The 15075-nt window shown below is 34.7% G+C and overlaps 1 protein-coding gene across 4 annotated transcripts in view; it reads right to left on the bottom strand.

Moving 5' to 3' along the window:
- Vps13a (vacuolar protein sorting 13 homolog A) overlaps positions 1-15075 on the bottom strand; it is a 203548-nt gene that overhangs the window by 75127 nt on the left and 113346 nt on the right. For all 4 annotated transcript variants that reach the window (XM_045155616.1, XM_045155629.1, XM_045155618.1 and 1 more), the window contains 9 exons: positions 14096-14310; positions 12268-12500; positions 8596-8688; positions 7563-7919; positions 5961-6062; positions 4235-4393; positions 3824-4079; positions 2121-2281; positions 26-129 (listed from right to left, as the gene is read on the bottom strand). In XM_045155616.1, coding sequence (XP_045011551.1) covers positions 26-129; positions 2121-2281; positions 3824-4079; positions 4235-4393; positions 5961-6062; positions 7563-7919; positions 8596-8688; positions 12268-12500; positions 14096-14310 — 1680 coding nt within the window. The remainder of the gene's footprint in view (positions 1-25; positions 130-2120; positions 2282-3823; positions 4080-4234; positions 4394-5960; positions 6063-7562; positions 7920-8595; positions 8689-12267; positions 12501-14095; positions 14311-15075) is intronic.

The raw sequence follows: 15075 nt of genomic DNA, 5'->3' as shown, positions 1-15075 counted from the left end.
CAAAAAGATAAAAGAAAAAAATTACCGGTAAGATGCTAATGGTATGTTAAATTCATTCTCAGGTAAGGCAATTCCTAATAAATTGTCTCCTTCATGAACAGAAATTGGGACTGAAAAATGGTTTCTAATCTGGAAAGAAAAACAAACTACATTTAATATAAATAATCTAAAAATTTAAAGACATTTAAAGTTATATCCACCTACATACGTTAACAAATAAATAAGTAGGGGGCTGGAGAGATGGCTTACTGCTGATGGCACTTGTGTGTAAAGCCTAAGGACCCAGGTTTGATTCCCCAGACACCTTATGAAGCATACCTAAAATGTTTAGATCAGTATAAACACAAACATCTTGAAAATTATTAATAAAATTTAAATCAATAGGAAATAGAGTATAAATAGTTAATTCAGACAAAATTAAAGAGCAATAAAAAGTTAAGAGGTCCCTGATGTTTCTAGAAAGCAATAAAATGCAAATTAGAAACATAGGCCTTCTTTTCATAACAAGAAGACTAACAAAACCAGAATCTTGAGAATGCACACTAAGAAACAATGTGAACATTTACTTGGATAGATTGCTGATTAGAGGAGAACAGATGAAATAACTTTGGAAAATAATTTGTCAAGAACCTACTAAAAAAATGTACTTTATATTTCCAGTTACATGCACTGAGAAATAGTTATATACTTAGTCAGGGTTAAGAGTCATTACAGTATTCATTTTATTAGGAAAAAAATGAAAGAGAACTTCATGAACAGTAGAATGGTTAAGAAAATCTTAAAGTTAATATATTGATATAAGAATATAGCAACATAGTTAAAAATAAACACAGTATATTTTGTGTTAAGTTCAGAAATAAACTACTAACATCTAAGGTGAATTGAATTTTGGCAAAAGTATCAGAAGAATTTAATGCGAAATACGTTATGTGGGCTCAAACAACTGGATAACTAAATAGAAAAATTTGAAAACTCAAAACTTTCCTTTCAGTATCTCTAAAGATTCACTTAAAATGGAAATGGGGCATCTCTATTCAATACATTTACTTCTCAGCAACCTTATCCAACTACATGTAACTACACCAACACACAGAAATTACTACACACAAAATTTTGCTAAGTGAAAAAAGCTAATTTCTTTATTTATTCTATCCTAAGCATATAAAATTCAACAATATATAAGTAACATATAATGTGACATATCAGGAGATGTAAAGGAATGAGAAAGTAACAAGAGGAAAATTTTTTTTAAATTTTTTTGTTCACTTTTATTTATTTATTTATTTGAGAGCAACAGAGAGAGAAAGAGGGAGGGAGAGAGGGAAAGGGAGAGGGAGAGAACGGGTGCGCCAGGGCCTCCGGCCATTGCAAATGAACTCCAGATGTGTGCTCCCCCTTGTGTATCTCGCTAACATGGGTCCTGGGGAATCGAGCCTCAAACCAGGGTCCTTAGGCTTCACAGGCAAGCACTTAACTGCTAAGCCATCTCTCCAGCCCGGAAAAAAATTTTAAATAGTAAATATTTCCACTCCTTTACTATAAAGGTTTCATAAGTATATCTTTATGTTAAAGTGCAACTATAATAGAAGCTGTAAATTTTACTTAAACCAATAAATCTAAAATTTCTCTAAAATTTTTCTAATTAAAAAGTATATACGTAATATAAAGACCTAACCAGACTACTGATGAGTATGTTTTTACAATACTCAAATCTCATGAAGCTGTTCTATAAAAATTGCGAGATATTCAGAATCTTTCCCCTAAGTGTTACCAATTATGAAATTTTCTTGATATTAGCTAGGTCGATGTATCTTTGGTAATGATCCTCTGGTAATTATTTATTTGAATAACTTTGCAGGAAAGGAAGATAGGAGTTCATATAGCCCGTGCTTTCCTCAAACTTACCACATAGTCAACGGTAGCCTTTAACTTTTGATCTTCTTGATTCTACCTCACAAGTGCTAGGATTGAGGATATGTACTACCATGCTCCATTTATGCAGTACTAGGAAATCAAATACAGGGCAGTATTCTACTAACCGAACTACATTTTCAGTCCATTTGACTCTCTTATTAGTACCTATGAACAACAGGATGTCCCCCAAATTCCTTATTTCATACCTGTACTGGTGAGCGGATTGTTATCTTTTTACTTCCTTCAACTGTATCAATTTGACAAACAATAGATCTTTCAACTCCAGATTCTCTGTGTCTTACAGTATATAGACGGCGTCCTACTTTGGTTAAGGGAATCTTATCAGCAGTAGAGTGATTAACAGGTGCTAAATTAAATATAGATAAATTTTTATTACAATTCACTACATATTAATTTTAAATATAAGCTTAACACACACAATACCAGAATACTGTGTTAAACTTCTAAATAAAAGTCTCTTTACTCTTTTTCAATTAGTATATAGTCCATATAGGAAGCCACCACCTATTTTCAGAGCTTCCACCTAAAATCTTCAAAGCATATTACCCCAAAATTTTTTAGTTAAATTCATTGAGGAGTTTAATCTAAAATAATAAATGAGTAATGAAGAAATGATTGTAAAAGTCAAGGGCAATGATCTGTGGTTTACTGTCATAATAACTATAGCCCAATACCTGCAGACAGACATTTGCAAATATCAAGATCTTTATGCAATCTTTATTTCTTTTTGTTTATTAGGTTTTTTTTTTTTATTTTCAAAGTATGGTCTCATTTTAGTCCAGGCTGATCTGGAACTCAACCTGTAATCCCAGACTGGCCTCCAGTTTTTATTGTTAATTTGCCAGCTCCTTATGCCATTCCTTTAGATATATCGTGGATTTGATTACACACACACATACACACACACACACACACACACACACACACCAATAACACCCATCTTATACTAGGAGTGAAATAATTAAGTTGCACAAATTTAACCCCACTATCTTTAAAAATGTTAGTTTAAAAAACAGGAAAAATTAGTGAGAACTAGCTAGGTATGGTAGTGCATGCCTTTATTCCCATAAATTTGAGGGTGCCCTGAGATTACATAGTGAATTCCAATCAGCCTGGGCTAGAGAGAGACCCTACTTTGAAAACCAAAATATTAGTGAAAACTATCATTCTGACGACACCTAATGATCTGCTAAGCATTATTCTTTGACTGGAATAAGGAGATGTTTTAGTAGCCCTTCACATCTGATTAACTTTTCAAATGTTACCATCTTTAGTAACTAAGGAAATGTCAGAGAAACACAGTGGTATTGGTTAGAATGACAATGCATTATGCTAATTTAAGAAACTATATACTTTTACCTCTAATAAAAATGAAAAACTTGAACGAAACTCTACCTCAAAAAAACAAAAAGAAAAACTTGTGGGAAGCAAGCAAAAAAGACAAGGGAAAAAACGTCCAACTGGCAGAGTATTAACAACTACTTATAAATTCAAGAACCAGTAGAAATATGTCTACAACAATTCTAACATTTTAAAAAAATTCATTTAGTTAGAAAACTGATAAAATACCTATCAACTCATGGCAAACTTGGTTAAAACTTCACCATTAGTATATCAATGGCCTGTGAAAGCTGAGCAAGACCTAATATTTTTATTCTGTCCAAAAATTACTTAATTGTCATATTCTACATGTTATAGTGAATAAGAAACTTTAATACAAATATTTAGCGATAAAATGAACCAAGATACTACAGAGGAAAATAAAGGCTCAGACTTGTTATTAAAAAAAGATCTTAAAGAAGGGTAAAGCTTATTAGAAGTAGGCTTAAAACCTTCTAAATACAATTCAAATTAAAATAAAGCCTCAGAAATAAAATCCATCACTTACTAAGTAGAATAAAGAACAGTTTGCTGCTTAGGCTGGTCATTGCACTGAAATGATCATTGTCCTTAGTTCGTGCATAATCCATACTTAAAGTTTCTTCATTTTTCAGGGTATAAGATTTTGCCATAGAAATGTTGAGTACATGAAAAGAATCGCTTGGTGACACAGTAACACTAAGTCCAAGAGAATTTATGATCATAAATGGTGCTAGATCCCTTATAAAGCTGGATGACGATCCAGTAGCAGCTTCAGTAAATGCCTATTAAGATAAAGTTTTCTTAAATGAAATGTGGACCAACTAAATGATAAGCAGAATACTGTGGATTTGTGGCAAATAATTAGCATAGTTACTCAATGAGAGTCAACTTAGACTAATATTTAACAATTCAAGTTTCAATTATTTGTTTTTCTTACCTTGAATAAATTATTTAACATCACAAGACCACATTTGGATAATGTAATATTTAATTGGTCCTTTGAATAAAAACTGATAACAGTTTTATACTCTGGCACTTTGTAGTTTTCTTCTTCAGTATCAGACTCAACAATGGCCTTTTTTGCTTTCTTTTTCATCTAAAAGTGATATATTCACAAGAATTTGGTTTTAGGAATAGAACACAATTAATTCTACAAGGTAAAATTAAACTTTAAAATAAATCCCCCAAACAACATTTACAGATAGCATCAAATTTTGTGTGTTCCAGAACCCATCAATATTTCTTGCACATACCAACTAAGGACACATAACTGATGGGTAAGTACTAGAGAAAAATTTCCCACTCCCTATAAATGGCAAGAATTAGGAGAGAGAAAAATTCCTAAAGACACTGTGTGTGTCATCTGCATGTAAATTAAAAAATTATACTTCCTAACAAAAAAGTCAAGAGAAGTTTAGTCTATTGGCCATCCTGATAAATAAAGAATAGAAATCTAGGAACATACAAAGTCAAACAAAAGTGACAGAACTGGAATAAGATGTTTTAGTTATTATGCTATAAAATATAATTATTCTATAAAAGCTAGTATTTCTAAGAATATATATAATTTACTTCATTCCAAGATTCACAGAATTGCTACCCATGTATATTTTAATATCTACCAATATCCTTCATCTGAAATATCTAAATAATTAAATGATCTAATATGGTGGACATGGTGAACTGGCCACTTTTCCTGTTATTTTAATTGGCTTTAAGCCACTGAAGATTTGCCTCCAAGAAGATTCAATCATTATTAACTGATAACCCTTCAATTTCTTGCTTCAAAAGTGCAATTTCATTTGTCTAAAGGCCTTGATTTTCAGGATTATATGAATTGAAAATATATTTCTAGAAAAATATCATGTATTCTTCAATCTACAGCAAAATAGACTAGAATGGTAGACAGAAAAATAGATGGAAGGGAAGAAGGAGGGAGGGAGAGATGGAGAAAGAGAGGGAAGGGAGGGGAGAAGGAAGGGGAAGGAAAGGTAGTAAAGAAGAGGGAGGAGGGGAGAAGAGGAGTCTCTTCAGAGGATAGAGGAAAGTTGAGGTAGATCACAACCTACAAGAAAATGACAGTATTATAACACAGTGTTTAAGAGCAGAATCTTTGTAATTCAATTTGCATATCATCTCTTTCATGTAATAGCTATTATTTCCTTAGGGAACTCCATTATTTTTCTGCTCCAGGCCTTTCACATACTCAAAATAGATTAAAACTGACATCTTTTTCAGGAGTTTGCTATAAGGATTAAAACAGATATATTGTTCAGAACAATGTCTAGTATTTAATTTAAATTAGATTAATTATTTGTTGTAGGGTATGTGGTGCTGACCTTGAATCCAAGTATATTACATATCAGTCACTCAAGAAATATTTAGGCAATGCTCACAATGAATAAACTTCAGCTTTGCTGTGATTAAAATTAAAGTGAAAATATGGTATGGTATGGATATATTCTCAAAAGGTTAGAAACTTCTTCATATAAAACCTTTATCAGACTCCAAATATACTTTGATTGGGGATGTTAATAATGAAGATATGTACATGCAGAGGTAGACAGCACATGGCAAAGATCTGAACTTTATCCATTTTGCTGTGAATCTAAAACTACACTAAGAAAACATGTGCTTAAATAAACACACACACACCCACATACCTTGATTACAAGATTCCATGGTCTAAAATCATCAGTTTGATCAATTTCTAAGGGTTCAAGCAAAGGTTCCCAAACACCAAACATTTCATTGTAATAATGAACCTAGAAAGATAATTTTATTTTTAATAAAGGACTCGTTATCTAAAAAGATCTTCCATGGTGCTTCCAACCACTGTGCCTTTTGACTGTGCTGTGTCTTTTATACAAACATCATTCTGATTCTATGTGTCATTCACTAGCTCCCAATATACATCCTTTCACGTTTTTCTTCATTTGAATAACTTTATAGTCCACCTTCTACATTCACATTTTAGTCCAGAAAAAGTTTCTGTTTGCTTTTTTAAGTTTTTTTTCAAGCTAGGAACTCTGTAGCTCTAGGCTGGCCTTAAACTCAAATTTACAGCAATCCTCCTATCTCTGCCTCCCAAGTGCTGGGATTACAGCTGTGTGCCACCACACCTGGCTATAGAATCCTTTAAAAAAATGTTATTTAAAGCAGAGAAACAGAAAGAAAACGTATGGGCATGCCAGAGCTTTGTGCCATTGCAAACAAACTCCAGACACATGTGCTACACTGTGCATTTGGCTTTTATGTGGGTACTGGAGAATCGAACTTGGACCATTGAGCTTTGCAAGCAAGTGCCTTTAGCTACTAAGTCATCTCTCCAGCCCTAAGATGAAGCCTTTTTAAAGCACCTTTCTTTGAAATCTAGTCTAGAACAAGCCACAAGACCATGTATTCATCAAGCACATATTACTGACATATAAAAAACTAGCTGTTCAACGCCATTTACTAAAAGCCCTAGAAGGTTGGTACCACATGACTCAGTTAGTGTATAAATGTCTTGAACCTCTCAGATAACCTAGATTAAATCCTCTGCAAAATACACAGAATTTGAACCACAATTAGAAAATGTCCAGTCTAGTCAGTCAGTTGTAACTCTATGTAGTACACAGAAATAGAACTATATAAATCTACATATTTACTTTTATAAGGTAGATTATCAGATTACTTTCAAATATATATTAAGTCAATTAATTAATTTTAATTAAAATAGCACTCGAAATGATTTTATGTACATTAATTATTTCTTAATGTTGACCAGAATTTTATATATTATATTATGTTATTTTTTGAATGACTATCACCTTTAACTTGAAAAAAATCACTTGAAAAATAAGCTTAATGATGTGTACTTTAAAAGTAATATACAAATTAAAGCAATTGTTCATGGGAATACACTTATAAATATTCTTCTCAAGCTTTTAAAGTCATTACTATAACTTACTGTAATCACAATTTAAACAGTTACATAAAATTCACACAATATTGTATTTTTTATTATTTATTTTGAGAGAGACAGAGAAAGAATGGGAGCACCACGGCCTTCAGCTACTACAAATTCCAGACACATGTGCCTCCTTGTGCACATGCGCAATATTGCGTATGTGCATCACTATGTGTCTGGCTTATGTGAGACCTGGAGATTTGCCCATGTGTTCTTAGGCTTCGCAGGCAAGTGACTTAACCGCTAAGCCACCTCTCCAGCCCACAATATTCTATTTTTAACACTATAACATTCCAAAAATCTATGAGCTTACCTCTAGTTCAAGATGGCAGTATAAATTTATTAGGGTAGTCCAGTTTTTGCAATCCCCTGAAAAGCACGATTTTGCCAAAAGCATAGGCACTGTTCTATGACCTACTCCAGCCTCGAGAACTATAAAAATAGAATCAATGTTCACTTTCATCATTTCTCCTTTGGGTTCCAAATCAATTGTGGAAATTACATTTTCAGTTTCACTGGATTCTTCAAGAAACCACATTTTTAAATTCTTTGTATCCTTCTTCTCCCATAAATGTGCTATAGAAGCAGCATTTTCTTCTGGGATGTTTTCTTTATTTGGACCAAGTGCTGAAGTTATAGTTATCATGGTATATATGATAACTGGTGAAACCTAAATGTGAAAAAATATTTTTCATATATTAATGATCAAAAAGAATTAGTATTACCACCAATAGTAGATACAATCTGTAGATATAAAATCTTTTAATTACAGTTAACTTCAAGTTGTTAAATATTAATGTGAATTTTGTCAATAACAGAGCAAATAACTACATATATAAATACTATATGGATATTAGGTTTTAATTACAAAAGCAGCCAAATATCAATAAACTATAACACTCATCCTTAAATATTGTATTAAAAAGACTTATAAAGTCAGATTCAGAAAACCAAGTCATTTTATGGTTATTTAATAGTTATAAGACTGGCTATAATAAATTCTTTTAGGCCTTATTAATTTTTTAATGCCTACAGAAACTTGAATTGTATATATTACATGTAATAATTATATATTTTATATTTATTATGGTTTGATATAGTGGTTGAAGTGATTAAACCTAGGGCCTCATACATGCTATGCAAGCATTCTACCTTATTATACCTGGTTACCAGTCCTTGTTTTTGAGGGGCTGGGTATCTTATTTACTGCCTAGGCTGACCTTGAAACTTCCTATGTAGTCCAATCAGCCTTTGTACTTGCAAGTCTCGTGCCTCAAGCTTCCAAATAGTTGAGATCACAGGCTTGCAACACCAAGCCCATCCTGAATTATAGTATTTTAACTTACCTTTAGTGTAAGGGATTTTATTGATATATCAATCAGTTGTGGATCATTACCTATCTGAGTACTCTGATAAAACAAGTCACAAGGCTGCAAAACCTACAAAAGAAAAGGCAATATTATTGATTAATGTTTAAATGTTAAAATATTTCTGTTCATTGTTTTTCCTTACTATCAAATAACTATGTCAAATACTTACATTAGCAATTGTAACTATAAAAAGTGACATTTTAATTTTTAATGTTTCCTTTTTTAATTTACAAAGAGAGAGACAGAGAGAGAGAGACAGAGAGAGAGACAGAGAGAGAGAGAGCGAGAGAGAGAGAGCGAGTGCACATGCACATGTGCGCATGAGAACATCAGGGCCTCTTGTCACTACAAACTCCAGATGCATGTACCATGTGGGTACTGGATAATTACACCAGGGCCATAATGCCTTGCAAGCAAGTACATTTAAGTGCAAAGCTCTCTTCTCCAGCACCACATTTATTAATTACTAATTTATCCATTTATTTCTGTTTACATTTTATTAATATTATTGCTATAAAGATTGGATAAATTAGTAAATTAGTAAATTCTGGCATTTATTTGAAGAGGAATTAGGAGTCCCAAATCCCTACAGTGGAAGCCTTTCTAAGTTTCCAATGCCATATTCTTTTTATCTTCCTCATTGGCTGTGTTCACAAAGACATGTCTACCAAGAATACATTCAACCCAATTTAGAATACTTTATATTATTAAAATCCCTACCAAAGAATAGGATTTATCCATATCTTTAACCCTTTACAAAAATCAATTCAAACTGGTTCAATAAACACAAACTGCTAAGGTAAAACACTTCGAGAAATAGGTATTGGCGGGCTGGAGAGATGGCTTAGCAGTTAAGCACTTGCCTGTGAAGCCTAAGGACCCTGGTTCAAGGCTTGATTCTCCAGGACCCACGTAAGCCAGATGTACAAGGGGGCGCATGCATCTGGAGTTCATTTGCAGTGGCTGGAGGCCCTGGTGTGCCCATTCTCTCCCTCCCTCCCTCCCTCTCTCTCTCTCTCTCTCTCTCTCTCTCTACCTGCATTTCTCTGTCTGTCATTTTCAAATGAATAAATAAAAATAAACAAACAAAAAAGAAATAGGTATTGGCAAGAAATTTCTGAATAAAAGTCAATAGCACAAGAAATAGCTCTATGAATTGATAAAAGAAATCACGTAAAATTCAAAAGCTTCTGCATGGCAAAAGTAATTATGAGAAAGTAAATTCAGTGGGTGGGCAGGCAGGTGCAGTGGTGGTGGTAGTAGGGTGTGTGTTTTATCTGTTAATTAGCAGATTGGCAATCCAAGTAAGCCACATACAGACCATGTGAAGACATCTAAAGATGCCGGCCTTTCAAGTAAAATTATACTCATTGAATTGAAAGTAGTATGTTCTAATGGGTAAGAAGAAAGACATGTCTGGATTATCTGTAGAGATGAAAATGGAAATCTTTGAGTGGGCTTTATGAAGGACTTGCAGAGGTTCCATGTCAGAAGTTTGGTCCAAATCTATTGTGGTGGGTTTGACTCAGGTGCCCCCCATAAACTTAGGTAATGCTAGATTCCCAGCTGATGGAGATTTGGGAATTAATGCCTCCTGGAGGCAGTGTATTGTTGGGGGTGGGCTTATGGGTATTATAGCCAGTTTCCCCTTGCCAGTGTTTGTCACACTCTCCTGTTCCTGTTGTCCAGCTGATGTTGGCCAGGAGGTAATCTCCACCCTTTGTCCATGCCATTGTCTTCCCCTGTCATTGTGGAGCTTCCCCTTGAGTCTGTAAGCCAAAATAAATCTTTTTCCTCAAGAACTGCTCTTGGCTGGGCGATTTCTGCCAGCAATGTGAACCTGACTGCAACACCTATGAAACAAAAATATTCTTCAATCCCTATTATAGATTAATGTGGTAATACAGCTATACTCAAGTCAAAGAGTATGATGAGCAGAAGAAATAAATGTAAAATTTCTGTCATAAGTTAGAAAGAAATAAGTATACATTCCACTTTCTATTTTTCTCTTTTCTATTTGCCATGCAAATTAGGGCAACAGTCCATGTCAGAATCTAACTAATTAGCCAAGTATGGTGATGTATGTCTATAGCAGTTAAGTCTCCTGTCTGGGACAAAACACCTGACCAAGAGCAGCTTATGGGAGAAAAAGGTTTACTTCAGGCTTACAGCTTCAGAGGGAACCAGGAAGGAAACTGGGTCACTCTACCAACATCTGCATCAGAAAGAGAGAGAGCACCAAGAGCAAGCTGTCTCTGAACATCCTGTAGGCTACACTCATCCAAACCAAGATCTTCCCCTAGAAACAAACTTCTTCTAGCAAGGTTTCACCTCCCTAATGTTCCACCAACTGAGGACTAAGTAGGAAGCTTAGTCACAATACACTTGAGGCTATGGGGAACATTTACATTCAACCCACCACAATGTTTATTATTCCAATATTCAGGAGATTGAAGGAGAATTGTGAGATCAAGGCTAACATGGGCTACATACTGAGTTCAAGACCACTATGAGTGACATGGTGAAAACCTATCTTAACACTATTCCTCAAAATTAATTAATATTTTTATTTAATAATAGAATAGTTGTACTTTATTACTCTTTTAGAAGCCTACAAGTATTTTTATTATTATTAGACATCTTTGAAGAGTTTTGAAGAGAAAAAAGGAGAAATGGTAACTACAGAGTAAAAATCCATGGTAGAGGAATGAATGTAGGTCAGTGGTAAGATCTTTGTCTAGTACAAGAAACTTTAAAAATAAACAACAAGTTGAGGAGAATAACCCCAAATATGAAGTATGCAAACACAAAGTTATATAGAAAGAGCAAAAACATGATATGAGCAAAGTATCAGTTCAGAGGAAAAAAAAAAACAACATCCAGCACACAACTGGGACAAAGTTTTAAGTTAGGGCACGGCTGTAGAGATGGCTTAGTGGTTAAGGTGCTTGCCTGAAAAGCCCAAGGACCCAGGTTTGATTCCCTTGTACCAACATAAGCCAGATGCACAAGCTGACACATGCATCTGGAGTTTTTTGCAGTGGCTAGAGGCCCTGGCATGCCCATTCTCTTTTCTCTCTCTCCCTTCCCCCCAACCTGCCTCTCAAATAAAATAAGTAAGTAAGTATATAAAATTTAAAAAAAAATTTTTAAGTTAGAGCACTTTCTAATTGACATAGGTAGAAAGTCAAAGAAAGATGCTAGTTGAAAAGTGCTAAGATGAAACAAGTTTCTTTAAAAATTTCTATTACTGGACTGCTTGCAAACCTTGAAGGCCCAGGTTCGATTCTCTAGTACCCACAATCAGTTAGCATGCAGTACTTATAAAGCAAGATGCTCCAAATGGCATATGTTGTCTGTAGATCATTTGCAGTTGCAAGATACCTTGGCATGCTCATTCTCTCTCTCTCCACCAAATAAATAAGTATACTTTTATAAAGAGAAAATTCCTATTACTGAAAAATGTGGAAAAATGAAAAGAGGTTCAAAACTGTATAACAGCACTCTTAATTTTGCTCAGCATGTAGAAAGGAAGGTATTGTCACAGGTATGGTTAGAAAGAATGCAAACAATTTTCATTCTTCAAAATGGCATATAGTAAATCTAAAATAATTTGCAAGTGTGTATATCATTAAATAGTAAACTCACAGTGGTGATTTTGCCTTTTCTTTTGATTGGAAGAAATGGGCATGCTCTGACTTGGAGATCTTTAATGGCAGCAGTCACTGTACTGCTTTCAAGGTCACCTTTACAGCAAATTTCACACTGTGTTGTAATGACGAAAGCAGGAGCATCATTTCTTGTCATATCAGCCACAAACACAATTTCGGGATTTTTAATAAGAATATTTATTTCCCATTTCCCTAATTCCTGCACAGGCACTAAAATTGAAACAGACATGCACATAAATATATTTTATATGACTTATGAATGATTTACTGTTTATGAGAAAATGTTCCTTTGTTACATATGACAAGTACAATAAAAAATCTTAGATATCAAACAAACAAGCATATCCTCTCTCACTGTGAATGGTATGCAAGGCCCTGCATGTGCTAAGCACAGTCTCAACCACTAATCTTCAACTTGGTAAATACTTAAAGATGTACACATAAGAAAATTAAAGAATATGGATTATCCATCAGCCAGTGTCACAGATTGAACCTAATCTTATTTAAAATCTCATATTGACACTTTCGAGGGGGAGTCAGGGAGCTTTGTTAGGCAATTAGGGTGACTGGGGCCCTGAAAGTAAAAAGCAGGAAATGTCTTTGGGCCTGTCCTTCTTGTCTTTACTTTCCTAGAGATCAAAGGATGACTCTTTATCTCTTCCCTAATTCTGTTTTTCCACAAACCACCTGGGCCCTTCAATTCTTTCCTAGGATTTAAATCTAATCCTAACACTGGGGTTGGTCAACTTCAGTTCCCAGAACCTGGCATCATGGCTTTTTCTGACACAGCTGTACCCCAGACCAATCAGCGATCTCTCTGGCTAACTTGAGCCAGAAGGTACTGCCCACCACCAGAAGGTAATAGATACCTCTGGTCAAGGAGGGCAAGTGCTCTGGCCTATGAACCTCCAACTTCTGGTGAGTTTCCCCTTATCTCAGCAAGGCTGGGCTGGGAAGAGGGTAAACCCCGAGCCCCTAACTTTGCACATGGGCTCTTTACCCCTGCTCCTGCCCTCCACATGGCAGGAGCTCTTGGTACTTTCTTTTCTGTCCTCTCTACAGTTTTTCCAGGCCTACCACGTGGGCTCTCAGACCATGTGGGTATATTCATTTTCCTTCCCTTGGTTTTGTACTTCTCTCAATAAATATAATAATTTAATAATTATCTTTCTCAGCTTGATTATCCAATTCTTTGGTAAAATGCATATGCAAACCCAGAGTTTGGGGTTCAAGGATCTTCTTGAAGCCCTACCACCCCGATTCAACTTTAGCTATAAAAATTAGGGGTTGGTTTGTTTTACCCCTGCTTGTTTGCTTGTTTTGTTCTACGCTTATGTTTGTAAAAATGACTGTACAAAAGTACAATTACTTACTCTAACATGGGTGTCATAATTTTTAAACCCTACATGTGTATGTTCAAAAAACTGAAGGTAAGACATAGTGGCATACTGTAAGTCCAGTACTTGGAGGTACAAATAGGAAGATCAGGAGTTCATCTTCACTTCATAGAGCTCAAGGTCATCCTGGGTTATAGGAGACTTTGACTCAAAAACAACACAATGAAATTTAAAAGATATTTTAAAACACAAACTGTATATATCTTATTAGAAAACATATCATACTTTTCCTCCTATTCTGAAAATTTTTTTATTAATGGATTTTCTTTGATCATCTAAAAGTCTAATCAAAGTAAGTATTGCTGAAGCATTCCATGTAAATACCAGATACTAACAGTTGCACCACTGAAGCTCCAAGTTTCAGGATTTCAGTAATACAGGTATAAAAATATTTAGTTGATAACTAACCTTCTTTAGAAGTCCAGGCTTGAGCACTTGTTTCTACAGCCAAGCCATCCATATAGGCATCATAAAAGACATGTCCAACAGTCATCAGAAATTCTACACTTGCACAAACATACATTTCTTGAAAAATTGCATCTGTCACACAACTATCTCTGACTCTTCTATATTTTACATCCATCATGTCCTTTTTGTCAAATCCAACTGTCAATCCTATCATTCTGAAAAATATAATGACAATTACTATGCATTTGTAACTTAAAAATAAACAAATATAGAAAAAAAAAACTGAAGGACTTCTCACCCTTTCAATGCAACATGTATACTGGAAGCATGTCTTGGAAGGGAACATCCACAAAGTACTCCAAGTAATGGAATTACACAACTTTTGTAACATAATTATTTCAGAAATTAGAAAATATGTGTCTAAGAAATTATTAGTTTGAATATCAGAATACTCTTTCTTTGCAATTTCATGTTATTTCCTACTTAATTTTACTACTCATTTCTACTTATTAAACAAACCCATCAACTATATAGTATGAATAGCACATAACTTAACTGGGACATTCAAGCGTTAAATTGAGTAGCATGACCTGATTGAACTGAAGCACTAAAGATCCTAATAGGTTCCCAGAAGGTCAAATGCAGTTCAGGGAATAAGTTTGGTAAAATAAAAGAATCCTTTCTTTTTTTTTTTTTTAATTTTATTTATTTATTTATTTGAGAGCGACAGACACAGAGAGAAAGACAGGTAGAGGGAGAGAGAGAGAATGGGCGCGCCAGGGCTTCTAGCCTCTGCAAGCGAACTCCAGACGTGTGCGCCCCCTTGTGCATCTGGCTAACGTGGGACCTGGGGAACCGAGCCTCGAACCGGGGTCCTTAGGCTTCACAGGCAAGCGCTTAACTGCTACGCCATCTCTCCAGCCCAAGAATCCTTTCTTGACAGGCATGGTGGCACACACTTTTAATCCCAGCACTCGGGA

Source organism: Jaculus jaculus, chromosome 1 (genome assembly GCF_020740685.1).
Source record: "Jaculus jaculus isolate mJacJac1 chromosome 1, mJacJac1.mat.Y.cur, whole genome shotgun sequence".
In the NCBI taxonomy this organism is placed as follows: Eukaryota; Metazoa; Chordata; class Mammalia; order Rodentia; family Dipodidae; genus Jaculus; species Jaculus jaculus.
This window is presented reverse-complemented; position numbering and strand designations above follow the sequence as displayed.